At 38.7% G+C, this 26,010-nt stretch overlaps 2 protein-coding genes across 6 annotated transcripts in view; one reads left to right on the top strand and one right to left on the bottom strand.

Annotated features, from left to right (window-relative positions):
- upf2 (UPF2 regulator of nonsense mediated mRNA decay) overlaps positions 1 to 15,343 on the top strand; it is a 28,670-nt gene extending 13,327 nt beyond the window's left edge. For 4 of the 5 annotated variants that reach the window (XM_032589627.1, XM_032589628.1, XM_032589630.1 and 1 more), the window contains 8 exons: positions 634 to 817; positions 6,175 to 6,323; positions 6,644 to 6,748; positions 6,820 to 6,918; positions 7,004 to 7,177; positions 8,770 to 8,911; positions 10,718 to 10,838; positions 13,525 to 15,343. In XM_032589627.1, coding sequence (XP_032445518.1) covers positions 634 to 817; positions 6,175 to 6,323; positions 6,644 to 6,748; positions 6,820 to 6,918; positions 7,004 to 7,177; positions 8,770 to 8,911; positions 10,718 to 10,838; positions 13,525 to 13,534 — 984 coding nt within the window. In that variant the 3' untranslated portion in view covers positions 13,535 to 15,343. Of the gene's footprint in view, positions 1 to 633; positions 818 to 6,174; positions 6,324 to 6,643; positions 6,749 to 6,819; positions 6,919 to 7,003; positions 7,178 to 8,769; positions 8,912 to 10,717; positions 10,839 to 10,932; positions 11,207 to 13,524 lie in introns of those variants that run through there. The other variant, XM_032589631.1, reaches the window with a different exon arrangement.
- A 1,747-nt stretch (positions 15,344 to 17,090) lies between these two features.
- On the bottom strand, positions 17,091 to 25,414 carry proser2 (proline and serine rich 2). The gene is made up of 4 exons (XM_032589700.1): positions 25,313 to 25,414; positions 23,586 to 23,782; positions 20,899 to 21,175; positions 17,091 to 20,796 (listed from the first exon to the last, which is right to left on the bottom strand). The coding sequence occupies exons 2-4, from the start codon at positions 23,661 to 23,663 to the stop codon at positions 19,391 to 19,393; spliced, it is 1,761 nt and encodes a 586-aa protein (XP_032445591.1). The 5' UTR covers positions 23,664 to 23,782; positions 25,313 to 25,414; the 3' UTR covers positions 17,091 to 19,390.
- Positions 25,415 to 26,010: the final 596 nt, after the last annotated feature.

Genomic DNA, 26,010 nt, shown 5'->3' with positions numbered 1-26,010 from the left:
TTCTTGGTTTGGATCAGTGAGAATCACCCAAATTATTTCTATTTTCTAAATGGAGAGAAAATCTCAGAGATTTTTTGTAACTTTCCCTGTATTTATTTTTGTTTTAGTTAACCAGAATTGATTTAATTCTTATTTACAATATTGTGTTTACGTCTTTAATCTGAGGAGGAAACAATTCATGATTTTACATGAATTTTATATGTTAGGGTCTTTCTGCATGGAGTCTGCATGTTCTCCCTGTGCATGATGGGTTCTCTACGGTTCTCCGGCTTCCTCCCACAGTCCAGAAACATGAGTGTCAGGTTAATTGGACTCTAAATTCTCCCTAGGTGTGCGTTTGTGTGAGTGTGTGTGTGGTTGTTTGTCCTGTCTGTCTCTGTGTTGCCCTGCGACAGACTGGCGCCCTGTCCAGGTGACCCCGCCTCTCACCTGGAACGTTAGCTGGAGATGTTAGCCGTTTGTTAAACAACTGTTGTTCTGGAATCATTTAGCTATATTTTAGTGAACTTGTCCTGCTGCAGAATATAACCACAAACAAATTAATAACAGTTATAAATGATGCCATATGATAGTGAATTCAAACAGTTTTTTGTGAACCTTTCTGAAGGTTTAATGAGGTTTGTGTTTCTGCAGCGGTACATTTGGTGGAAGAAGAGCGTGGATGTTTGGACAAAGGACCACCCGTTCCCCATCGACATCGACTACATGATCAGCGACACGCTGGAGCTGCTGCGGCCCAAGATGCGGCTCAGCTGCTCGCTGGACGACGCCACCAGGCAGGTGGCCGACCTGGAGAGGGAAGTTCTCGTCAAACTGGGTGAGGATGAGTTTCCGGACGACGTGGTTTGGCGCTACAGCTGGTTTCTCTGGTTTCCTCCCAGCAGAGCCGCATTCCCTGCTGCGTAGGAGGAAACGCTTGCATACCAAACGCATGTGCTCACCTGACGGTCCCGTCAGCACGCAGCGTCTGGGATTAAATGTAATCAAGTTTATGGATTATTTTACTCCAGCTGCATCGCCAAAACAGAAATTACTCATCGAAAATGGATTTAATTGTTTTGTTGTCATCTGGGTAACATGAGCTGGTCATCATTAGCTGCTATTTTTAGACTCAGTGAAGAAGTTTTCCCTAAAACACCAGGTTCAACGCAGCAGAACAACGTCTTTAAACGAGATTCATTCATGATCTCACCTGGCTGGAAAATCTGCATTCCCCTCAAAGTGAAGCCGGAGTCTCGCTGAGAACTTCAGGAAAATTTCAGACGAAGGTTTAGTGGCCTCAAATCTGGCCTCAGGTGGGAATATTATTACATCTACAACTAGAGGTGGAATATTCTTGTACAAATAAGAAAATAAACATTTTATTTCCCTGAAATACAATAACAACATTCCTTTAGTGAATGATTATCTGCGGCTAAAATAATTATTCCAACGTCAACATGTGAAAAGAGTTCAGCCCTTTTTGCTTGATTTAGCATCAATACAATGTCATCCGTTTTATTCTTTTAGATTAGATTTAGGTTTAGAACCAACTTATTATATATTAATAATAAGAATTTTTTTAAACATAATTTAAACCTCCTGATGAGTTCTGGGTAGATTTGCAGACAAATATATATATTTTTCCTTTTTGTTTTTTTTTTTAATCCTAAATGCAAAATGTTTGTATTCTTGTTTCAGTTTTGGTTTAATCTTCTGAGTGTGTTGCTCTTAAAGCTATTGGCAGTTGTCTGAGTTTATGGCTAAGTTGGTTGATGATTAATCATTTCGGCCCTCATTACTTAGTTGATATTTGGTGAAATATCAACTGTGACATAACTGGACTATAACTGGTATAGGAGAGTTTAATTAAACAAAATGAAACATTATATTATTTAAAAGGAATGCAGAAAGTTAGTACACCCATTAGGCTGGAGTTTAGTGAGTTTGCACAGTTGGTTGATGCATAAATTTTATAGCAAGATTTCTTTTCAACACTAATAAGTTCAGGAAACTCTTTAACCTTCAATAATCCGTCTAATTTATTCAGAGATCCCACTTCTTCAACAATCCCACCGTTTTATTCACTTTAGAAAATATTGAGTTTTAGTGAAACTAGAAAGAAATCTGTGAATTTACTGCTGCATTTTTAAATTAGATTTTTGCAACCCTCCACTTCGTCCAAATTGAACATTTTTTCCGTCTTGGCTAAAAGTTTGGACACCCTGCTGTAGAACCTGGAAAGCATCACGATAGTATGACACCATCCAGAACAGCAACCAGTCTTTCCTGCAGATTCACCTCCAGGTCAGAGGGCACAAAACCCAGAGAGAAGACAAAAAAATAAAAAACTCTAATGTCAAAGGTTAAAGTTCATGACAGGATCATTTAAAAATCAATGGCTTGTTTTGAATGGTTGAAAGAGAAAGCCTCTCTACAAAACAAGATGGCTGCCAGCTTGCAGAAACAAGTGTATCTGAATAACCATTAGTGTGATGATTTGGTATCTGCTGTGTAAAACCCCAGGTCAGGATGAGGGTGTACTTTCTTTTTAGCGTGGCTGTATTTATAGAACTGCCGCGTCTTGCAGCCTGGTTTAGTTCCAGTCTGTCTGAGGTGAAAGGAAAGAAGGAAGCGATTCTGCAGCAGGTGTATCTGGCTCCGCGACTCGATGACAGCATGAAAACTGCTTTGTTCCACAGTTTCAGTGTGTTGCACTGGAATGCAGAGAAAAATGCAAACTCCACCCTCTGAGAAAGTGACTCAGGTGCAACAACCTGGAGATAAATTAGCTCAGAGGAGGAAACACTACCTCTAAATCAGTCTATAAATACTCCTGGCAGAGATGAAAACAATTAATCCACTTACGGTTAATGGCCTCTGACGCAAATAAATAAAAAATAAATAAAATTCCGAAAATGAAGTCACAATTTTATAATGAAGTTAATAAAATATAAAAAAGTCGTACTATTACGAGAATAAAGTCATAATATTACTACTTTATCCTCATAATTTTGACCTTTTTCTCGTATTATTTAGAATTTATTCTCTTATGACTTTATTCTCAGATTATTTTGACTTCTTATAGTTATTTTTTGTTTAGCAGTATGGCCCTTGTTCTTCGTTGTATTTGTCGATTTAATGGTTTACTAGATTAAAATTAATTCCAATCGATGAACTAATAACGTCCGTTTAGATATTATTTTATTGTTGTAGTTTGGCCGCCATCCAGCAGAGGGCGCCGCTGGCCATAAACGGAGCTGTTAATATAGAAACAAGATGGTGGAGAGATCTCTGAGCTAGAAAGAGAAACGGTCCAGAGTTCGTTGTGGGGTGGAAAATGTACTTTATGCGGTTCTGTTTTGAAATATAATGCACACAATTAGTGATGGTGAGATGAAGCCTCATGAGGCATTGAACCACTTGAGCCAACTGGTTCAGAAAGGGTTCATTTCTTGAGGCTTCATGTGCACACGAAACCACCTACTGGCCAGGTGTATAATCACAGCCAGCTGTATCTTAACACCTGTGATGCATTGAATTTTTGTCTATTATGTACGGTGGCCGACAGGTGCAAATGCGCAGCAAAAGAGAAAACATGCAAACAAAAAAGAAGACACCCCCGAATGAAATGCAGCAAACAAAAAGAGAGACGCAAACACCCCCGAATGAAATGCAGCAAATAAAAAGAGAGACGCAAACACCCCCGAATGAAATGCAGCAAACAAAAAGTGTTGAAAACGGAAGTGCTCCAGACCACTAGGGGGAGTCAAAGAAAATAGTATTCATTTCTATGGGACCAGATGCAAGATTCTTCTTCTTCTTCTTCTTGGTATTTATTGGCGGTTGGCAACAAACTTACAGTAGCATTACCGCCACTTACCAGTATGGAGTGTGGTTCGAGATGGTCTATAAACTTTCACTTTCTACCTTTTCCCTCCATTAACTCCTGATTAAACATACCCCCACACATACACACCTGCTTATATTATCCAACTTGCTTATAGCTTTATATACCCCTCTTTGATATTCTTTACACATTCACACCCAACTTGCTCTACTCATATCCTATGAAATAGCTTTGTTTTTTTAAGATACCGAATAATTATTTGAATATGTCTACTCCCGAAATCTCTCCTCAAAAATTCTATTAAATTAAACCTTTCTTTAATACCTACACACTCTCTCAGCATGCATCTTCTCTCTTCTTCATATTACAACACTCTAAAATAACATGCTCTATTGTTTCAGACTTCTCACAATAATCACACTTTCCAGATGCAAGATTCAGAGAGATACCTTTACTTTCTTTCAAATTTCTTTCTCTGAATCTTGCATCTGGTCCCATAGAAATGAATACTATTTTCTTTGACTCCCCCTAGTGGTCTGGAGCACTTCCGTTTTCAACACTTTTTGTTTGCTGCATTTCATTCGGGGGTGTTTGCGTCTCTCTTTTTATTTGCTGCATTTCATTCGGGGGTGTTTGCGTCTCTCTTTTTGTTTGCTGCATTTCATTCGGGGGTGTTTGCGTCTCTCTTTTTGTTTGCTGCATTTCATTCGGGGGTGTCTTCTTTTTTGTTTGCATGTTTTCTCTTTTGCTGCGCATTTGCACCTGTCGGCCACCGTAATTATGGCTCTTGAGAATGACGTCACAAAAGGTGTAGGACGAAATCATTTGTCTACATAAATTATGTATACACATATGTGTATAATAAAATATTGTTTGAATGTATCCTCTGTGTGTAATTATTCCCAAAATAGTAGTGTCATGCGATATGGCATGTTGTGTAATAAAGTTTTTCTGTGACTCTAGAAAAATGGCCTGGGCTTAATCAGGCAGAGGACAGTGAAAGTGCTTGTGGAACTAGGGAGGGGTAGTGAATAGACTAATGCTTGTGTAACTTGGATGATTTCATGCATTTTTATTAAGAAACAACAATTTCTCCACAGTTTTTGGTTTCAAACGATTTCTCTTTTTTGACACTACATGGATGAGGTGTTATTATTGTACCCCAACTCCTTGGAGCACAATAAACACCTCACCTTTACAGAAAATAAGAAACAGTGAAAAATACAGTTCCTCATAAGCAAACCTAATGCATCTGCAAATGTTCAGTTCACCTTACCTTGTTAGGGCTTATCAAATCAAAATGTTCCCACATAGGGGAAATCCTCCTCTTTCTCGCCGGCTCCATCCTACTCCTATCCTGTCCTCGCGCTCCTAAATATATATATATATATATATATATATATATCTCTCTCTCTCTCTCTCTCTCCCCCCCCCCCCCCCCCCCCCCCCCCCCCCCCCCCTAAACTCTCCAAACACCAAACTACCTGTCTCAAACTAAATAACCATTATCCAAACTCTGCTATCCAAACTATCAAAACTCTATCCACTCTCTCAACTGACCGTAACTCGCCTACAACAACCCACATTTTGAATGGAGCCTGTGGGGTTTCTAAAGCTGTCAAACCCCGCGCCAAACTCTGAGCCACTTCCCGAAGCAGTCACGTGGTACAGCCAGGCAGCGAGGCTTCGGACGTCATCGTTTTGGGCTCCTCCCCTAAATGAAGGAAGCCTCGATACGCGCTTTACGGAAACGCCCCCTCCATTATTCGACACACGCCTCGAAGCCTCGGCACATCACGTAACATCACTACACACAATAAACTTATTAAAGTTTCGCCTTTAATCGCGGTCATTCAGCGAAGCAGCGCCAACTTCTTATTTAGAGATGAAGGTGATGCAACAGAAAACTTTTAAGAAAATGGCCGCCTATCAATTAACCGTTAATCGATCAACTTTAGATGAATTAATTCATAAATTGATAACTTGCATCTCTAGCTCCTGGAATTATTAGATAAAAGATACAAAAGTCAAACTTTTGAAAAATTAATTGAAATATTTGTTGAAGTAACGGCGCCCCCTAAAGGAGGATATGAGAAGTGAGGAAGAGGTTTGCATGTTTTACTCTGTAACTTTCCACGCCTGGTGTTGAATGTTTGGTGACAACATGAATGCTGTAGAGTAGAGAGTGATTGGACAATCCTCAGACCTGATCTGCTGCCTCAGATCAAGTCGTTACACCTTCCTTCTGTCAACAGGTGAATGGCTTAATTATCCATTGGTTGCCTCCATGTTTAATGTGTTAATCACAGCAGTGTGTGTGTGTGTGTGTGTGTGTTTTAATGAAGGCATGGCCATGGAGAAGGACGGCCGCTCCAGCGCCATGAGTGAAGGCGAGCCGCTCGATGAGGAAGACGAGGATGAGGATGAAGAGGGAGCCGCTGACACCGAGGAGCAGTCGGGCAACGAGAGCGAGATGAACGAACAGGAAGAGGATGTGAGTCCATTTGGTTGCTATGGTGACATGTCAGTGTTTACATCACGCTACAGAGAAGTGAGGCGGTTACAGATCTTATTTCTTTTTCTGTATTTTTGTTTTTTTTATTTCTTTTTGTCGCAGTTTTTTGTTCTTTCTGTGTCTTTTTCTTTTCTGTTTTTATTTTTTCTGTATTTCGATTTGGTTTTCTTCCATTCTAGCTATCCTCCTTTTCTGTCTTCCTTTCTGGATTTACTGTGAAGATAAATCTTCACATTAGTCTGTTTCTCTCTTTTTCTTTGTTTTCTTGTTTAGGTAACAATCAGTTTTTTTGTCTCCAGGAAGGATCTGAGAACGAGGAAGAGGAGCGTGAGGAAGAGGAGGAGGAGAACACAGATTACCTGACCGACTCCAACAAGGAGAACGAGACGGACGAGGAGAACAATGTATTCATGTGATAGATCTGCTGGTGTCATGGTGGATGGTCTTTGTGTTGAATCGGGTTTCTTGTTGCCAGGAAGTGACGATCCGCGGCGGAGGACTGAAGCACGTCGCCTGCGCTGAGGACGAAGACTTCATCCAGGCTCTGGATAAGATGATGCTGGAGAACCTGCAGGTCTTCTCTCCTCCTGTCCTTCCTGTGGGACGTGGTGACTCTTCCTGCCTGCTGACTTTCCACTTCCTGCTTCTGGTCTCTGCAGCAGCGCAGCGGCGAGGCGGTGAAGGTGCACCAGCTGGACGTGGCCATCCCGCTGCAGCTGAAGAGCCAGCTGAAGAAGGGCGGCTCCGGCCAGCAGTGCATGGGAGAGGGAGACTCGGACATCTCTGACACCATGCAGTTCGTCATGCTCACCCGCAAAGGAAACAAGCAGCAGGTGAGGAAACGACGAGCAAAACCCTCAGAGGGTCGACTGATCAGGATCATAAAGATTCTCTTTATTTCATTACTTTTTGTTTCAAATACTAAAATTATGATTTATTTTGTACATTTTTAACGTTTCCATCCCAACACAATGCTAAGAAAACCAAAACTAAAACAGCAGTAGGCCTCCTGTAACCTGGGCTTTGTCCAAGCTTGATTTTTTCTCTGAGCAGGTTTAATAAGTTTCCTCAGATCACCAAACATAACTAAAGTATGGAAATGATGAGCAACAGCATAACATGGAAATTATATTCACTTGTTTAAATTTATTTTAGAAGTCATTTGAAAAAAAATTTCATATTTAGAATTTTTTTATTTTCTAAAATATGAACTAAAATATTTTTTAAAAATAGTTAAAATTTCAGTCGTTTTTGACATTTTAGGTTTTTCGTTATATAATTATCACAACCATAAATCTTATTTCGTACATTGTTTTATTTTAGCATTATATTCAAATGTATTTTTATTAATTGATGCTTTCAAAGAAAAATCACTGGAGAAAATGAAAAAATTAAACCCCAAAAATATGGACAGTTAATTAAAACAAAAATAATTATTTAAACATAATTTATTGGAATTTAAGGTGGTAATTATTGGTAAAATTATAATGAAAAGTTAAGTGCCCACCCCAGTGTGACATCATCAGCAAATAAATATTAATATCTTGGATACATTGAATATACAATAAAGTAAAATAAAGTTTCGGCCCGAGCAGTGAACCTTGTGGGACTCCATCCTGACTGTATTACAGTCTCAGATGTTTAGGAAGATGATTTAGGTGAAATGTTTTCTTAGCGCTGCTCTGATGTTAAATATCTTTGGGTAAAATCTCCGTCCGGCCTGCGGGGGACAAACCTGCGGTTTGAGGGCTGCAGGGTGTGTCCGCCTCCGCCTGCCAGAGTCCGCTCCGGTTAGCCGTCAGCGCGGCGTGAACACAGAGCTACTTTGTGGTTTTCAGTGTGGAGGGGAAATGACGTTTTCTCTGGGTAAACAGTGAGAGTTTAGCTTTAACTGCAGCTCTGAGCTCCGTTTGTCCGCTCGCCGTCAGCCGCCGCTCGGCACTCAAGGAGTTCTTTCAGGGAGAATCTGGAGCTTTCAGCTCTGAGTCGGTTTATTGTTGAGCTTTGAAGATTCTGCTGGATGCATCTGTGTTTCTGTTAGCATAAGGCTAGCAGTTTCCCTTTGATTCCAGTCTTTAAGCTAAGCTAACAGAAGGAGCATTGAGACTTCTGCATAATGAATTAAAATAAGCTCAATAAGTTATAATTGATCATTTTTCTATTTTCTCTCTTTCTACGAAAAACTGGATGACAAAAATCTTCAGTCTGGTGCTTTTGTCTCAACTAGCCCTTTTATTTTGAAAGGCAATTTGTTTCATTTTTCAAAAGTAACAAAATTTTGACTTTTGAAACTGATATTTCCAAGTTTTTATAGAAAGTTTCAGAGCTTATTCTGAACTTAATTAGTTTTTTCCCCTTTTTTGGCTTTTCTATCTGTAATGTCCCTGATACGGCATTGTAACGTAACTTCCTGTTTTACTGACAGTATAAGATCCTGAACGTCCCCTTGTCGTCTCACCTGGCGGCGAACCACTTCAACCAGCAGCAGGCGGAGCAGGAGGAGAGGATGAGGATGAAGAAACTCACCCTGGACATCAACGAGAGGCAGGAGCAGGAAGACTACCAGGGTACACACATTTCTTTATTTAGCTATGTAGCGTTAGCATCTGCTATTTCTTTATGTGACCAACAGTTTGGAATTAGCTTATGCTTTGTTTGGTTTAGCGGTTTGTTAGCTTCTGCTATTTTTTTTGTGTGTTTAGCATTAGCTTAGCTAAGACTCTTAGCTAAATGTATTAGTGGTTGGTGAACATAATCAGCATTAGCATCTGCTATTTTTTTTAAATGTGCATAGCAGTTTAGCATTAGCTTCTGCTGTTTTATTTTGTGTTTAGGGTTAGCTTATGCTATGTTTTGTGTATAGCAGCTTAGCATTAGCTTCTGCTATAGTTTGTATTTAGCGATTCAGCATTAGCTTGGCTAAGACACTTAACTAGATTAGTAGTTAATAGGCCTGTTGCGATAAACTGTAAATCAATTAATCGTACGATAAATTAAAACTATCGACGTCATTTTAATTATCGGCATTATCGTCTCTTCCGACCTTTTTCTCTTTCTGTTAATGACACCGAATGAAAAAAAGGCTCAACTCCGGTGCTCTCCACTGACTCCTCCCTTTCTCATTTTACTTAGTGTAAAGCCCAGCGCACACTACACAATCTTAGAGCTGTCGGCCGATTGTCGGCCCATTTTCAAAACCTGACAGACCCACACATTAACGATTCGATCGGGTTCGGTCCTGCCGTGTGGTGTCCAACAATGGGCACAAAATAATGGCTACAAGTTCAGTTAACTAATTTTAAAACCAGGCATTAATCAATGCTTTACTACAATCTACCTGCAATGCATGTTGCTAGTGTCAGCGTAAAGTCCTGACTGAATGAAAATCATTAGAACCTATTTACGTCACCTTAACGAAGAACAGCTGAAAAGCTACCGGGTTTATCAACTGCGGTAGCAATTTGGCTCCAACTCCTCCTCTTGTCATTTCTATATTCTTTGCATGTTGAATAAACATTAATGTTGTTTCCACATATCATCTCCGATGTCCGCTGGACTTCGGGTTGCGCCGTGTCAGATGTTTGGGATTCCCCTCCGTAATTTACCCTCAGAAAACACGGAGGAGAATCCGCGCTTTCTGATTGGCTCCCTGTCACATTCAACAGGTGTAGTTAAAGCTCCCAGTCCGTGATTTAGATCGGAGCCGCAACGAGGATCTACCGTAACACACCACACAATCTTAGAAAGACCAACGATCTAAGATTGTCATAAGGGGAAAAATAGGAGCAAAAAATCATGTAGTGTGAACTATTGCATCAGGTAGTCGATGTGCCCATCTTCTCTATTTAAATCTAATTATTACTGAAGGGCAACATAATATACAGACTTCATAATCTTTTGGTTGAATGCAGTATTTATTTCCACTTTGGCTTTATGTTGTTTAGTTTTTATCAAGTACATTTTTTGTTAATGGAGACTGAGAATCCATTTTGTTTTTGGTTGTTTTGTTTATTTTGTTTATCAGTTCCAGTGTTAAATATTCTTTTGAAAATAAAGTGTATCTATCTTTGGCAGGAAATCACATGCATTATTACGTCATTTCCATTAAATCAGTGTAAAAAGGTTTTCAAACAATATTATCGTTTATCACAATAATTTTTTGAGACAATTAATCGCTCAGCAAAATTTGTTATCGTGACAGGCCTAGTAGTTAATGAGCCTAGCAAGGAAATGGAGCGACTTATTTCCTGAAGCATCACCCAGTTTAGCTGACAACATGAATTTGGAGCCTGTCAGGGGAAAACCCAGAATCTTTTCTGCATTTCTTCTTTCATTTCATCTTTATTTGTGTTTCATTCCTTCACGTTCTTCAGAGATGATGCAGTCGTTCGCCCAGCGTCCGGCTCCGGCCAACACCAACCGGGAGCGCCGGCCGCGCTACCAGCACCCAAAAGGTGCTCCCAACGCCGACCTCATCTTCAAAACCGGAGGAAGGTGAGACGGGCGTCCAGAGCATGGAGGCGGCTAACGGAGAGAATGTTCCAGCTCAGGGTGTGATGTCTGAATCACCTCCTGGTGTCTGTTTTAGCAGAGAGAAAAGGGCGAGAATTGAAAAGCATGAGGTCCAAGGCAGGCAGAGGGACAGAGACAGGAAAGCCAAGCAGCAGAGACAGCAGGGACAAGCTGTGGAATAAAACCTTGAACACTCAGAGACAAAGACTTAGATCGTTTTATATTTTCACATTTGGTTTTTTACGTTTCAGAGACTTTTTAAAATAAAAGCTGGTTCAGCAGCAACAAGCTGCATCTGTTGTGTGTTGGATTCACTGCAGCAGGATCCAATAAAACCGATCTGTTCTTTATCCGATTCCTCACTCATTCTTTAAAGTAAAAGTGAAGCCAAAAGAGGAAAAACAAGGAAACCTTTGGTGTTTCCATTGGATTTAAGGAGGACAGTATGGCTGCCATTTTCAGCCTTCTAAACTGATTATTGCCATGATTGGTAATAATGTTTTCCTCATTGGATGAACTTAATCAAAATTCAAATAACTTCAAAGTAATATGTAGCAAAATCTGAAACTCAGGACTTTCCTCACACCGGTCATCAACTGGAAGGAGAAGATGTCACTGAAAGTGGTTAGCGTTAGCTTCCACTGGTTTTTTTATGTTTGATTTTGCTTTTTAGCGTTGACTTCCAATAATTTTTTTATATGTTTAGCATCAGCTGCTGTTTTTATGTGTTTAGCAGGTAGGTGTTAGCTTCCACTATTTTTTGTGGATTAGTTTCTGCTAACATTTTTCTGTTAGCTGCCACTTATGCTATTTTTTGTGTTTACCAGTATAGAATTAGCTTCTGCTAATTTTTTGTGCTTAGTGATTTAGCGTTGGATGGCACAAATGATTTATTTTAGCTCTAACTTCCGCTATTGTTTTTGTTTATCAGTTTAGCATTAGTAGCATTAGTTTATCTAAGACTTTTCGTCAACAGATTAATGATTAACGTTCCTAACTTTTTCGTCAGCTGTGTCCGACTTTATTGCAAACATATTCTCTGTTAAAACCATGACGGCCAATTTGAAAAAGAAAATAAAAGATTACGAAAATATACATGTTTTCAGTGGTTCAAAATATGCATGCAATGATTCGACTATAAACACATTCATCTAACTACCGATTTTAGTGCAAAAATAAATTTCCATGACAGCCATCATCTTGAAAACTAAAAAAAAATGCAAAAAGAAACATTCCTTGACGACCATCTTGGAAAATGTCGGCCATATTAACTTTTTAAGTGGCTAACAGATTTTTTTTTTTCTTCCCAAAAAAGCAATCTCTTGAGCTGAAATATTTTATTAGCAAAAACAACCAAAGTAACAGTGGAGGTCAGAATCATGTGACTCCAGGGAAAGCTTCATAGCAGTGACTGCTGCCAGATCGCAGCCAAATCCATTAAATGTAGATTCTCCAAAGACTCGAATCCTGGGAACAACAACGTCCCAAACCAATTTTAATTCCCAATTACATGAGCAGAAAATTAGGAGGTAAGTAACATGTAAATTCAGAAAAACTACATCTGAAAAAAAAAAATCAAGTTGTTGCAATGGTCCAATCAAAGCCCAGAGAACAGATGGAGATTTGGAGAGGTGCGGCAAAAGTAAAGGAGGTGGATTATCAGAGCCAATGTTATCCACAACATCATCAGTTTCCTGAATTTTAAGCTATTAAACAGCAACATTCTTCAGTCAGAGGCCTCTTCAGATTAGTTGCAACACTGACTGCTACCATCCATGCATCCCTCCAAAAAACGTTGCACCCAAATATTTTTATAAAACGAGTTTTGTTGATTTATGACTGATTTGTAAAAGTCATAAAAAGGGAAAACTTCCATGGGGGTAAATACTTTTTATAGGCATCTAAAGGTTAACTTGAAATCAGCTAACAACCAAGTTTTAGCTAAAACTTGATAGTTGGAAATTTAACAAAAAATATAAATGCGTACATTTTTAGATAACAGTTTTACCAAACTGTTAAACTAGCCAACAGTTAGCTAGTACTAATTAGCTAAAAAGTAACAAATAGCTTAAAAAGGGCTAGCATAAATGACAGCAAGTACATAATGCTCAGTGGTCCCTCCAGGCCACTAGGGGGCGTCTAGAGCAGGTGATTTTTATCCCTATAAACATGCTGCTGCTCTGTGATAATTTTTGTAGTCGTGATTAATCTCATTAATTGCTTCAGCCCTAAATTCGATTAATTTTTATTAAGCTAATTTATTTTCCTAATTCTAGTTTGTGCGATGGAAACGCAGGATCTGTTTGAGTTTAACGATCTAAACGCTGAAATGTTTAAATTGGGGGCGTGCCGTGGTGGCGTAGTGGTTAGCGCGACCCGTATTTGGAGGCCTTGAGTCCTCGACGCGGCCGTCGCGGGTTCGACTCCCGGACCCGGCGACATTTGCCGGGTCCGGGAAATGTCTTCCCCCCTCTCCTTCCCCGTTTCCTGTCAGCCTACTGTCATATAAGGGACACTAGAGCCACAAAAGACCCCTGGAGGGGTAAAAAACAAACTAAATTGGAGTCGTGTTGAAAGTTAATGGAGGGAAAGCGAACGTTTGGACCTGTATTTGGGAAATAAAACTGTTTCCTGCCCGCCTACAGTAACTTCCTGCTCTGTCCTGCAGGAGACGCTGATGGGAGACGGCGCCGGGCCGAGCGAGCGAGCACCAGAGAGAGAGAGAGAGAGGGAGGGGAAAGCGAATCCCCCAGACACCGGGTCGGACCGGAACCCCCCGGACCTGAACACACACTGTTAGCAAACCCAGGGAGGAGAGGTCAAAGGTCAGGGCTCAGAAAGGTGTCTCTCGTCCTTTTTTGCCTGTTGTCTGAAGAAAAACCCGGCAGCGGTCGGGTTTGGAGGACGGACCGGACGCGGCGGCGGAGCGTCGGTGTCACCGGGTTGAAGAAAAATAAACCGATTTAAGGAGAACACGTCTGCATCTTCTTCTTCTACTGTTTCCTGTGTGCACGGATCCTGACCGTCTGACTGATCGCCAACGCAGGAACCTTTGAATTTCCCGGCAAAACGAAGATTTTCATTTGAATCATGAAGCAGAAAGGATTAAAAAATAAAAATCACCTTCCAGAGGGTTTTAATCTGCTGATTATTTCAGAAAATCGCTTCAGACTTCATCTGCAGCCATTTTTAATTCCTGTTTTTCCCATGATTTATTTCAGTTTAAAGGTATTTGTTTATTGAAATATTTGATAGTTTGCACAGATTTAAGTTTTCTGCTTTTGTTTTGTTAAAATCTGACTTTCTGGCTCAATCATGATCCTCTGGAAGGTTTTAGCAGCTAAAAACGTTTTGATTTTTCCGTCTATTTGAATTTTCTGTGTTCAGTCAGACAATGTGCAGAAATGGTGGCTAACGGTCGGTTGCGGTTCTGAAGTTTAGACTATTCATGTTTTTTCATTTGGAATATTAATTTCAATTATTTGATGCAATTTACTGATGGAAAGTTAATTTCCTTTTAAATGGTGCCACCAGATCCCCTCTGCTAAAGCCCAACAAATCAAAATGGTGCTGCAAAAGCAAAGGAGGTGGATTAGCAGATGGTATTCTGTGGAATGTCATCTCTGCTGAACAGATATTGAGCTGTTAGCATATCAATCAGGGCGACTAATCGATTTTATCGATACATAGTTCACATTTTCTGTTTTTTGTGATTTTAATTGAATTGAATTTTAATTATTGTTTCCACAGTTCAGTGATGTCAGCGCTCGTAGGGCGGCCATCTTGAATCTTAACTCGTAGAAGGGATGATTGAAATAATCTGTCATCTGTAATTTTTTTTTAAGTAAATAAAGCGAGGGAAAAAATTTAAGATCAGATTTGGTAGGAAAAATAAAATTTTTAAGTCATCGCTCAGCCTGAGTCAGAGGCCTTTTCAGATAAACTGCAACACTGACTGCTACTGGAGCATCATCATCCAGAGCGTCTCTTAGACTTATAAAGTTATAATGGTGTTTAATTTTTCTTTTGGATTAATAGTTTTAAATATTTTTATTGGATTAACTTTTTCAGAAAAGCTGAAAATAAACTCAAGCTAATGAAAAAAACATTTTTTTGCTAAATTGAGGGAGTTATTTCAAATTTTCATCAACCTTTGTTAACATGGTTAACAAATTAAAATTCACATTAAAAAAACATTGACGGCCATTTTGTGACGAATGCTGGTTGAAGAATTGGACGCCGTCCCACAGCAGTGTGTGACCTTCATAATGAGAAAACTGTTCAGTTCCTCCTTCACCTGTTTGTCAGCGAATTGTTGAATTTTCTAATTTATCTTGTTTTGTCAGACTTTAAACAAGAATCATTAACAGAAAAAATGAAAAGTATTTTTCATGGTTTCACCACACAGACAAACGTGGCTCCATCTGAAGAGAAGCTAACATTTATTACCTCAACGCCTTTTTGGAATAAAGAAATAATTAGGCTTAGTTTTTAGTTTTGGTCTAAAATGATTTTAAATCTCGACAGATTTACATTTAAACTTAAATTTGCTTCAGAATAATCATTTTGTTTTTATTTCAATTTCAAGAAAATTAAAATTATTTCTGATTTGATTTATTAGCATTACAGATGTTGGTTTTTTTTACATCTACTGATTTTTTAAATTTTTTTTACTAAATTTTATTTGTTTTGGCTCCAGTTTTGTTTTTATGAAACAGCATTTTCTGTTTTCACGGGTAAGCAAGAAAATTCACCAGTTTGCATCTTCAGAACTCAGTTTGTCAAGTTTTTATGTATTTCAGTCATTTCTAAATTAAACAAACTAAATATTGACATTGAGATATTGATGACACAGCAGAAAAAATTGCTTAGAGAAATGTTTTAAAGTGCTTTTGTATGGATTTAAACCGTAGACTGAACTCAAACGGATCTGGATGTATGGACACCCGGGTGTACATATTTACCTTTTTTTGTTTTTCTGGAGATTTCTCTTCCTCCTTTTGGACTAACGTATTACTGTGTGCCTGAGAGTCTTCCTCAGTGACGACCTTTGCTCTCTTGTTAGATTAATTTAAGCTGTTCAAGCTTTAGGTCAGTGGGGCCCAAACTGGGCCCCTGAGGCCCGCCATCCTGCATCTTTTATTCTCTCCCTGGTACCAACAACCTTTCAGCAGGTCCATGTTCTTCTTTGGCCTCTAATGATCCATCATTGGATCCAGGTGCGTTAAACCAGGGAGAGTCTAAAGCATGCAGGATGTCGGGCCTCAGGGGCCACTTTGGGCCCCGGCTTTGGATGGTTATATATAAACTGCTGCATGGAGCTTTTAATTTGTTTTCTGCTGTAAAAACTGTTAATTCTTTGCGTTTCTGTGCCTAGATTCAGGAATCTCTTCCTGCTGAAGTTTTGTGTCGCCGCTCATGATGAAGAAATTTCAGTACAATAAATGTGTGGAGGTGACGGATGTTGTTTTTCTGAGTTTTTCAGGGTGCGTCCTGTTTGTCGAGCTCTAATTACAAGGCAGCAGGAGAGTTTCCTCATTTCCTGCCGCCGCAAAGTTCAGCCTGCAGAGAATAAAAGCTGCTGTGAAGGAAAAGCTGCAGAAACGCAAAATCTGACCAAGATTTTAATCTAGTTTCTAGTGCAAATATCTCTACACTTGAAATAAAACTAATTTACAAGCAGCTTTTCAGCAAGTTAAAAATGTTTTTTAGTCAATAATTCCTTTTAATACTGATGAAAAAATACTAGTCCAGCTGTCAGATTATTTCCAGGTTGGCATTAAGGTAAATTCAGAAAGAAAAAATTAGTAAATTTCCACCAAAAAACTCAAAAGAATTTCTAGAAGACAATGAAATTTCCAAGCTTCAAGTCGAAAACTTGAATGAATGTGGTGAGTTTCAAATGTCAAACATTTGTCAGAAAAAAATTCAGAAATTTTGTAGGAAAAAACATGGAAACTTCTGAGTTTCAAAAGTCAAAAATTTGCAAGAATAAACTAAAATTTTAAGCCTAATGTCAGAAAATGTTTTAGAAAAAACTGAAATTTCTGAACTTCAAAAGTAAAAAATTTATGACTTAAAATCTCAAATATTTGATTTAACAAAACATTTTGGTTGAGTTTGTAAAATTGCATCAATTTCTCCAGATTGTTCTTTAATTGGGAATGTTTGGTATTGTTAAACACAAACACAGAGATGAATTTTGTAATTTGCAGACAAAGCAGAACAAGTGTCTAAAGTAAAAAAAAAAAGTTTATTTTCACATTTAGCAAACAGGAATATTTGGATAATCATAACTGACCTAAAATAGTTTAAACGATATTAAACTGAAGGTTTTTATTTCCCACATTCAACACAAAACAGGAAGACTCATGTTATTATACTTTATAAGGGAAAAAATGACAATAGATATGTTAAGATATATATACGTTACCAGGACATTTCAGGCTAGCAGCAGCAGCTTTCATACGGCAGTTTGTGTCCATTTTTAAGATTTAATGTTTGCAGACATTTCCTCCTGGTGTTTTCAGCACAACGTCATTATCTTCTGTTTGTTTGTGCAACATTTGATACTTCAGAGACTGTAGATGAGCTACAGAGAACCGGAGTCCGTAAATAAAATTTACTAAATATACTTCAAAAGTTACTGTAGGTGAACTACAGAGGCCGGAGTCAGAACACCCACACATACACACACACGCGCGTGCACATTTTACAAAGTTATTGCCAGATTCAAACACACAGAAGTAACCCGCGATGTATTTGTAGGCTGGGTGGTTTTACAGCTGCAGTTCTGCAGTGAGAGTAGTTTTTAAATGGTAAAGACGTCCCAGTTCTCTCCTCTCTCCCACTGCAGCAGTTTGTGGTTGAGTGTTGGATGTTTGTCTGAGGAGTAAAAATACCATCCAGCTCCACATTCTCCAGAGAAATTGCACGTTTGCATCAACGCATCTCGCAGAATCCTTTAACTCCGTTTTTCCTCCTTGCGCCGTAAGTTTCAGTCATTGGAGGTAATAAAACTGCAGTATAGAAAAGTTCCTGGAGTTTTTCCCAAAGCTTTGATCCAATAAAGAAAAATGAACTGCTCACTAAAATGTCCAGAAGGTAAACAATCATAAAAAAGACTTACACATTTATATGTTTCGAAACTTTTCAATTACGCCATGGGTAATATTTTGAAAAAGCACATCTAAAGAAAAAAATCATTACCAACCTACAGAATCTATCAACACATTTAACTTTGTAAATAATAAAACTATTTTTAGTGCGAATTTTCTGAATTTTACAGAACCATTGTGAGTATGTTAGATGTTTATTGTTAAATTTGTTCATAAAATATTATGTACAATTTGAAGTTGGAGGTTTTGCAACTTCTAAGTTGGAGAAATAAACAGGAGCCAGAATTTGGAAAGTTGGATCTACAAATCCAATATGGCTGCATATCTACAGTAATTATTTCTATATTTTCACCTCACATTTTACAGCTTCTGTTAGTAAAGATGTTATATTTATATATGGATACATGTCTATTGTCTCTATTGCTAATATTGCTATTTGCTAATAGCAGTTAGCATAACTGAGTTGTCTGGTTGAATTAAAGTTTGAATTTGCAAGTTTATATTGCAAAAAAAAAAATCAACTGAAACTGAAGAATTGGAAAATCAGATCTCAAAATCCAATATGGCTGCCTCCCTAATAACAGCAGGTCATAACTAAATTATTTATTTTTACCTCCATTTGTTTTTCACATTAAATTGGTCACTTAAATTGTTTGCACTATTTCTGTTGAGATGTTATGTTTAAAAATTTAATTGCAGATACGATTGTCAAAGTATTGCTAATAGCTAAGTGCTAATAGAAGTTAGCTTTGTATCTGTGCATAAAATGTTTCCAATCCCGCCATGTTTCCAAAATGCAGTTGACTAAATGTTTAAGTTGGTTAAATGAAAAAATGGGTAAAAATACACAAAAAATTAAAAATAAAACAAAAAAAATTAAACTGCCTCATAATTTAAAGAAATAGTTTGAGAACAAAATTGAATAAAATGAGAAAGGAATCTATATAATTCAGATAACCGTAGAATTCAGCTAATTTAAGGTCCCAAATAAGAACCGAAAGACAAACGGTTGGAAAATGTGCAGCTAATCCCTTCTCCATGTTAAATATATTTATATTTGAGCTAAAAACGAGGTGAGACTAACAAAACAAAGCATTGCCCTTTCCCCACAATGTCTTACTCAGACATATTGTCGTCTTCGATGAGATTTCACAGAATATCTTGAACCAGCCGAGATTTCTTCTGAGAAAGCCGAGTTGAGTAAAGGTGTTGTGTTTTTTTAAGGCCTGACGGTGAGGAGTGGCCCTTCAGGTCTGTCAAGTACCAAGATTCCTCTGTAAAAGCCTGTTTATCTACAGACACACCTCGTTCTCAGACAATAGAGGAAACGTTTTGCATACCATTGCCATTAGCAAAGCGATGCAGAAATTCTAGTTCAGTCATTGGAGACTGAGAGATAAACCTACAAAGGGTTGATTAAGAGTCTTTCAGCAGTCCTAGTCTCCTCAATGCCTCCCTGCGGGATTCGTTCATGGCTCCTCGTCCACAAAACTGTACGGTGATACCTTGAGGACGGAACATGCTGCTGGGCCTTCGCCTGTATTCAGGAGAAGAGGCCCTTGCTGGCGGTTTCTGGGGAGGCAGCATGCCATGGTAGGACTGCCGAGGAGGTCTAGGCGCTGGAGTCGGCGGTGGAGGTTTGACACTTTTAGCTCGGCTTTCTGAAGTCCGATACAGTCCAGAAACAGGGTCAAAGGTTCGGTTCTTTCCTCCATACTTGTTTGGCTCGACGGCCGGTGGCTCTGGCTTGGCAGGAATAGTTTCCTTTGTGTCGATATGAGAGCTGAGGATGTCGGGTAGATTGGCAGAAGTCATGACTTTTGACTTTCCTCCATAAGGATTGAGCTCTATTGGGTTAGAAGGTGCAAGTGGAAGGTTTTGGGGTTCGGGGGTAGTTGGAGAGATTGGAGCTTCGTTCTTTTGGGATAAAGAGGGATGGACCACAATGGATTTCCCTCCAAAGGTGTTGAACGCTGGTGAGGTGATGTCAGCTGGAGGAGGGGACATTGTTGGAGATGAAGGGTCCAGCTGGGAGCTTCTGTCATCGTGGCCCCTGAAGGAATGCGAGGGCAACGTCTCTGTATTCTTGTTGTCATTAAAGCAGACTGGAGGGGGCATTGACAACTTTGGTTGTGGAAGGTCAGTGCTGATTTTTGCTGTTGGGGTAAGACTGCGGTCCTGCGATGAGACTCTGGGGTCTGGACCTTTGTGAGGATCCTGTGAGTAGTTGTCAGGTATCATTTGGAGTGATGTAGCTCTGCCCCTTGTCAAGCCCAGCTTTGACAGGGCCTCCATCCTGGATTTATCTGGCTCTGGGTCTTTAAAGGAAATACTACGAGATGGACTGTTTCGAGTGTCGTCTTCTATATGTTGCAGCAGAGGGTGGGAAGTACCTGCCAGGTGTGCCAACATCTGCTCCTGTCGCTCATGGATGTTTACGTTAGCCACTGGTATTTGGGGCTCCTTTCCACCATGAACCACATGGATATTAGGAGGATAGTGGGCTGGCTTTGATGAGGGAGCAGGACCGTGTTTCACAGAAATATTTGATCTGTCTCTGGGTGTTTTTTCCGACTCCATGCTAAGGCGACGGAGCAAAGATGAAGGATGCGAGTTTGATGTTCCATCTCCCTGGTTCTCTGCAAGCTGCTGGGCAATCAAAACTGGAGTGGGGACACTGCCTGGAGGGTGGTAGGAGGAGTGGCTGTCTGTCGTCCCAAAGCTTGCACTTCGTAAAGGAGGGTTATACTCTGAGGGGAACACGTCATGCCTGGGCTTTGCCTCAAAGTTGCTTTCAGGAGTGTGGGGCATGTGGTAAAAATCTGGATGTAAACAGACAAAATACTCAGTTCAGTTCACCAAAATGTACAAAATGATTAAAACACACTTCTAGACTCAATACAAGCAGCAGTGGTGCATAGTACCTTGATGGGCGGGGCTATAGACTGGCTCTGCAGTGTGCACCAAGTCTGGTTCTGAGTGGACCAGGTCGATTATGTAGTTAGGCGACACCTCGCTGTTCGGAGCCAGGCTTCCATGTCTGTCAACCGAGTCAAAAGGCCGACTGTTGAGTTCAGGGCGACTCCTCTGGCCAAGCCTTTGCTGCTCCTCATCTATACCATCCTCCAAAGACTCGATGGTTTCCTCAAAGTACTGGAGGCACTCCTGCTCCTCTCGACTCAGAAACTTCAGAGTGTCTCCCTGCAGTAGGCAAAATTTGAAGAACGTTGAGAAAGTTGTTTTTATACCAAACAAAAACCATTTTAAACCAAATGATCTGTCAGTCTCTCTTCTGCTGAACGTCTTTTTCAACCGTTTCTGTTCCTAAAACTTCTATTCCTCTTTTTCTACCCGGCAGTCTCTCTTCTATTGCTCAACTTTGGTCTCTTCCTTCTTAAGCTTCATGTTATTAGTTCAAACATAGCAGAACAACATCACAAGATATTCAGCAGCAAAACTCTGACACATTTTTTGATCTGACAACAATCAACTCCACCTGATTAATCATAATCCATATGATTATGATAAGTAGTTTGACAATGTGTAATGCAACTAAAAATATGTTTTTATCAAAGGAGGCTGATATGTTTCAAAGTCATATTTGGGATGACTTCATCCAAGCTGATCATCTAAAACGAAAAACCAGGAAGACAATCCAAGAAAATAATACAAACATTTCTCTAAACTTTAAGCACTAAAGACATACATACAATACAAGCATTTCTAAAGAATCTATTTCTCTAGATTGGCCATTTCATCAGCAAGTCTAAAGAAATACAGATGAGAAACGTCTGACATTTATCAGCCTGGGAAGGATTACAAACGTCTTGGGTCTCCACAGAACCAATATGCATAAATGGAGAAAACTTTTATGGATATTCACAATGTACAATTCCCAAGATGGGTTGGCAAACCAAAATTACTAGAATTTTGTACCTCTGGTAAGGCAAAGACCCAGCAGTGGATGGGGAAATTCGCTATGTCAGAACTTATTCGACAAATATGTTTCTGTCTCCCGTTTAGCGGATTAACTCTTTATTATTAGAAATTTTGCCATTTCAATCAAATTCTTCTAATCCAGTACTTAAAAAAAAAACTTTAATGGAAACATGGCTAATGTTTCAAAGCACACCAGCAAGTCAACTGCTAATGGTTTAAAAATGTTTTCCAGTGGTCTAGTAAAAGTCTGAACCTAAATCTGACTGTAAAATGACCTTTAAATGGGCTTTTTATGCTGGAAAACCTTTTAACATGGCTGAGCTGAAACAGTTCTGCACAGAGGAATGGTAGGTTGATATCTTTACTCAGGTTATACTTTTCTAGTGAAATCTGTTTGCACTGAAACAAAAAGCAAAAACACAAAATCAGTAAGGAGCAGATAGGAAACCACCCCAACAAGATGACTGCATGCTTTGTTTTGCTTTAAAGATATGGACACAAAAATACCTGCAGCAACATCCAGATAAACCAGCCTGCTGGTTTCAGCTGTTATGAATGTTGGCTATTGTAGTGAAGCAGCTCAGGACGCAGAAAACTGCAGCTCAACTGGTTGGACTGTTTTGCCTGCTGATAATGAATATCATTCCCAAAGGCAAACAATGGGAATTAGTCATTAAGCCGGTGTGATTTCCCAGAGTTCATGTTCACTGATTGCATTGTGTAAACAGAGCAGCGTCAAGGTGAAATACAGTTTGATCTGTCAGCCGTTCATCATCTGATAAACTGAGTTTAAACAGCTCAGGCCATCTGTCAGATCTCTATCTGGGTACGCTAAGCAGGTTGGCACCAGTTTGACGGCAATTAAATCAGCTTATGAAAAGTAATTTACCAAAACATACTCATGTCTATTATAATTAGTTAAAAAAATATAAAGGTTACTCCTAATGCTGCCTTTAGTTAAAAATTAAAACAATGAGTCAGTCAGCCAAGCTTTATCTGAAACACTGCAAGTCAGGGAACAGAATTCATTTTTAAAGTTTAATTTGCAGGGAAAAAACACATTAAGGTGACTGTTAAAAATAAGTTAGTAAAGCTTTATGGCTGCATTGACAGCAGCATATGGGGACGTTAGCTGATGGGTCTGGATGAGCAGTGGTCACTTTCAGCAATAGCTAGCTGGCGCTACAATTCTGAATTACAAACAAAAATCACTGAAACACTGTAGTGTGGAGGATTATGTATTTTTACTTCTTTGTTTTATTTTTTTAAAGATTATGTAGAAGCCCTGTGTAGGTTCACCCTTTCCCTCCAAAAAATTAAGCTAAGCTAAAATAAAGATAAATAAAAATAAAAGGCACGGATTTCAAATCAATAGATTTACTGTATGTCCCAAAATGTTTATTTTTACTACGGACAATCTATGATGAGTCTGGAACCATATTTTAAGCTCATATTGTTGTTTTCTTGGCCGCTAAACTAGCAAATATTCTTAGCTAGCTGTTAGCAAACCTAAAGGCGGGGCTTTTCTTCTTCTACTGTTTTTTTCTTCTGTTTTTCTTCTTCTACTGTTTTTTTCTTCTGTTTTTCTTCTACTGTTTTTTTTCTTCTGTTTTTATTTTTACTAAATCAGTTCTAACCTCCATAAAAGCAACTCATGCAGTGAAATACTCACTCCGGGACCAGAGTTTCGAGTGGCGCCGCCGTTGACGCCGTAGTGGAGCTGAGAGTTGCCCTGCAGACGGACGTCCATTTTGGAGAGGGGTTAAAGGTCAGCTGGCATTTGGTCTCCCTGAGGCTATGGTTAGGGTTAGGGCTTTAGAACTGGTTTTGTTTTGTTCAGAAGGATCATCTAATCGTCTCTGAGCGATTCTGTAGAAACAGTAAAGGTAATAAAATGTGTTTGAATGGTTAAAATTGGCGTTTAAAATAGTTTTTAGAGGAAATCTCAAGTGTTTGCAGGATTTAGCTATTCTCTCGCCATGAAATGTTAAAGAGTTACAACTGGGAACAAGAAAATTATACATGTATGATAGACTAATATGTAAAGACAGTACACGTTTTTTAGTACACTGTATTCAGACATTTTCTAGAAAAAGGAAATTTCTTTAGCTAAAAATGTCAAAAAATTGCAAGAAAAAATTCTAATTTTGAGATTCTGAGTTTCAGAAGTTGAACATTTTTTACTTTGTAGTTCAGAAATTTTCTAGAAGATTTCTGAGATTAATTGCATAATTTCTGAGTTTTCATTCTCAAATTTTCTAAAGTTAAAAATTTGTGAGATCAATTTCAAAATTTTAGATTTTTGGTGGAAATTTACTCCTTTTGTCTATCCAATAAGAATATATAGTAGTTTTCATATTTATACCCCTTAAATAATGATCCATGTTTTTTAACATTTAAAGCAGTACTTACAGATTAAATATGATGTGAAGGTAATATTAACATTTTATTGTAAAATAAAAGATTAAAGTGTTAATTGGTCGTATGGGAGAAGTTTGTGTTGGTAAAAGGTTGGAACCTGCAGGTTTAATCTTTAACAGTCCTCTGGGATTTATATGCTTGTCTGTTGCATAAATGTGCAAAGTGCAGCTTTTCTGTCTGAAATGTTTGCAGCGTTTGGTGACTTTCTGTCTGATGTTTCCAGTTCAGCATCCCACCTGATGGACCAGTTCACCCACTACAGGCGGCTGCAGAACCGGATCCGAATGTGGGCGAAACCAGCGAGACATTCCGATCTGACGCCGTGAGAAACGACCACAGAGAAGTGAGTGACTACAGCTCAAATATCAACATTAAAAATAGAAACAATTCCAGTTTGGGCTCATTAAGGTGGATATTTATCCAGAGTAGAAAACCAAACCTTCAGGTTATGCTTTTAAAAAGTATTGAAAGAAAACAGATGAGCTGTTTTTATTCAACTTACGGCTGGTTTTCATTTTTAGACAGTTTTTTTTCTCTAAAATCTGTCAAGTTTGCCCTCATTGAAACTGTATTTTTCATTAAAAACTCAATTTATCATTAAAATCCTTTAAAATTAAAATTATTTTTAAAAGCATGAAAAACGTTTCACTTCTCTTTATTTGGGCTTCGATACTTCAGGTTTTAAAGGTTTAATATCCCACAGAATAGCTCAAATAAAACTAAGTAAACTTTTATTTAGAGAAATTCAAACATTTTATTCTGTTTTGAAAAGGTTCCTGTAAAATATTTAGCAGAAAGTTACAATCTAATTGGATTAATCAAGTATTTGTCCTTTAAAGTAAGAAAAAACAGCAGAAACGGGAGTGAAAATTACAAATAAGCAAATAAATAACTCCGGTTTTCAGGAATAATCTTTGAAATTAAATTTGAAATAATTACATTTTTCTTTCTTCCAGTACAAAGTCAGTAAAAACTCACCGCACAGATCAGTCATAACAGAAGCAGCAGCAGGAACGTGAATCAGTCTCTGTGTGAGCTTCCAGCTGAACACACCATCTTAAACCACCAAGAAGCTCCGCCCACAGCGTGCGTGTGTGTGTGTGTGTGTGTGTGTGTGTGGTTTCATTCAGGTGTAGTTGGGAGGTGACGGTGACACAGTGGAAAGTTATTTCTCTGGGTTGGGTTCAGAGCCACTTGGACATTCAAGTTTTGCTGCGAATGAAACCAAAAAGAATTGAATTCATTTTGGTTTCATAGCATAAAACGAAAATTCAAACGCAGAACGAGATTTTGGAAACAAATTGTTTATTATTCCATCCATTTCATACACTTTACATTAATATTGTTCCTTCTTCTAGCAGACCTAGATTTAAAAATACGTTCATTCAACAAAGAAAACCTGTCAGAAATTTTTGAAATGATTGTACAAAGAGTATTTTGATGAAAAAATAAAACGATTTTACCAATATTTTGATAAAAATTACATGTTGAAAATTATTTATACCTTTCTAAAAAATCAACAGAAAATCTGTACAACATTACATTTGCTAAGGAACTTTCTTACATTCTTCCTTTTGTGTTTTCATGATTATTTGTGTTGCTGAGCTACAAACTTGGCCCCAATCACTCTAATCTTTAACTGCGCCCAAACATTCAGGGTAAGACTCCAAACTTTG

The sequence above is a fragment of the Xiphophorus hellerii genome, chromosome 17 (genome assembly GCF_003331165.1).
Source record: "Xiphophorus hellerii strain 12219 chromosome 17, Xiphophorus_hellerii-4.1, whole genome shotgun sequence".
Lineage (NCBI taxonomy): Eukaryota > Metazoa > Chordata > Actinopteri > Cyprinodontiformes > Poeciliidae > Xiphophorus > Xiphophorus hellerii.
The sequence above is the reverse complement of the archived record's forward strand: the minus strand, read 5'-3'. Positions and strand labels throughout refer to the sequence as shown.

What these genes read in the sequence shown, in the direction of transcription:
- proser2 (XM_032589700.1), bottom strand. Translation starts at nt 23,663, where the DNA reads ATGGACGTCCGTCTGCAGGGCAACTCTCAGCTCCACTACGGCGTCAAC. An exon ending in CTCGAAACTCTGGTCCCGGA is followed by an intron (nt 21,176 to 23,585) that starts GTGAGTATTTCA and finishes TGCCTACTGCAG; the next exon opens with GGAGACACTCTGAAGTTTCT. An exon ending in CTATAGCCCCGCCCATCAAG is followed by an intron (nt 20,797 to 20,898) that starts GTACTATGCACC and finishes GTTTACATCCAG; the next exon opens with ATTTTTACCACATGCCCCAC.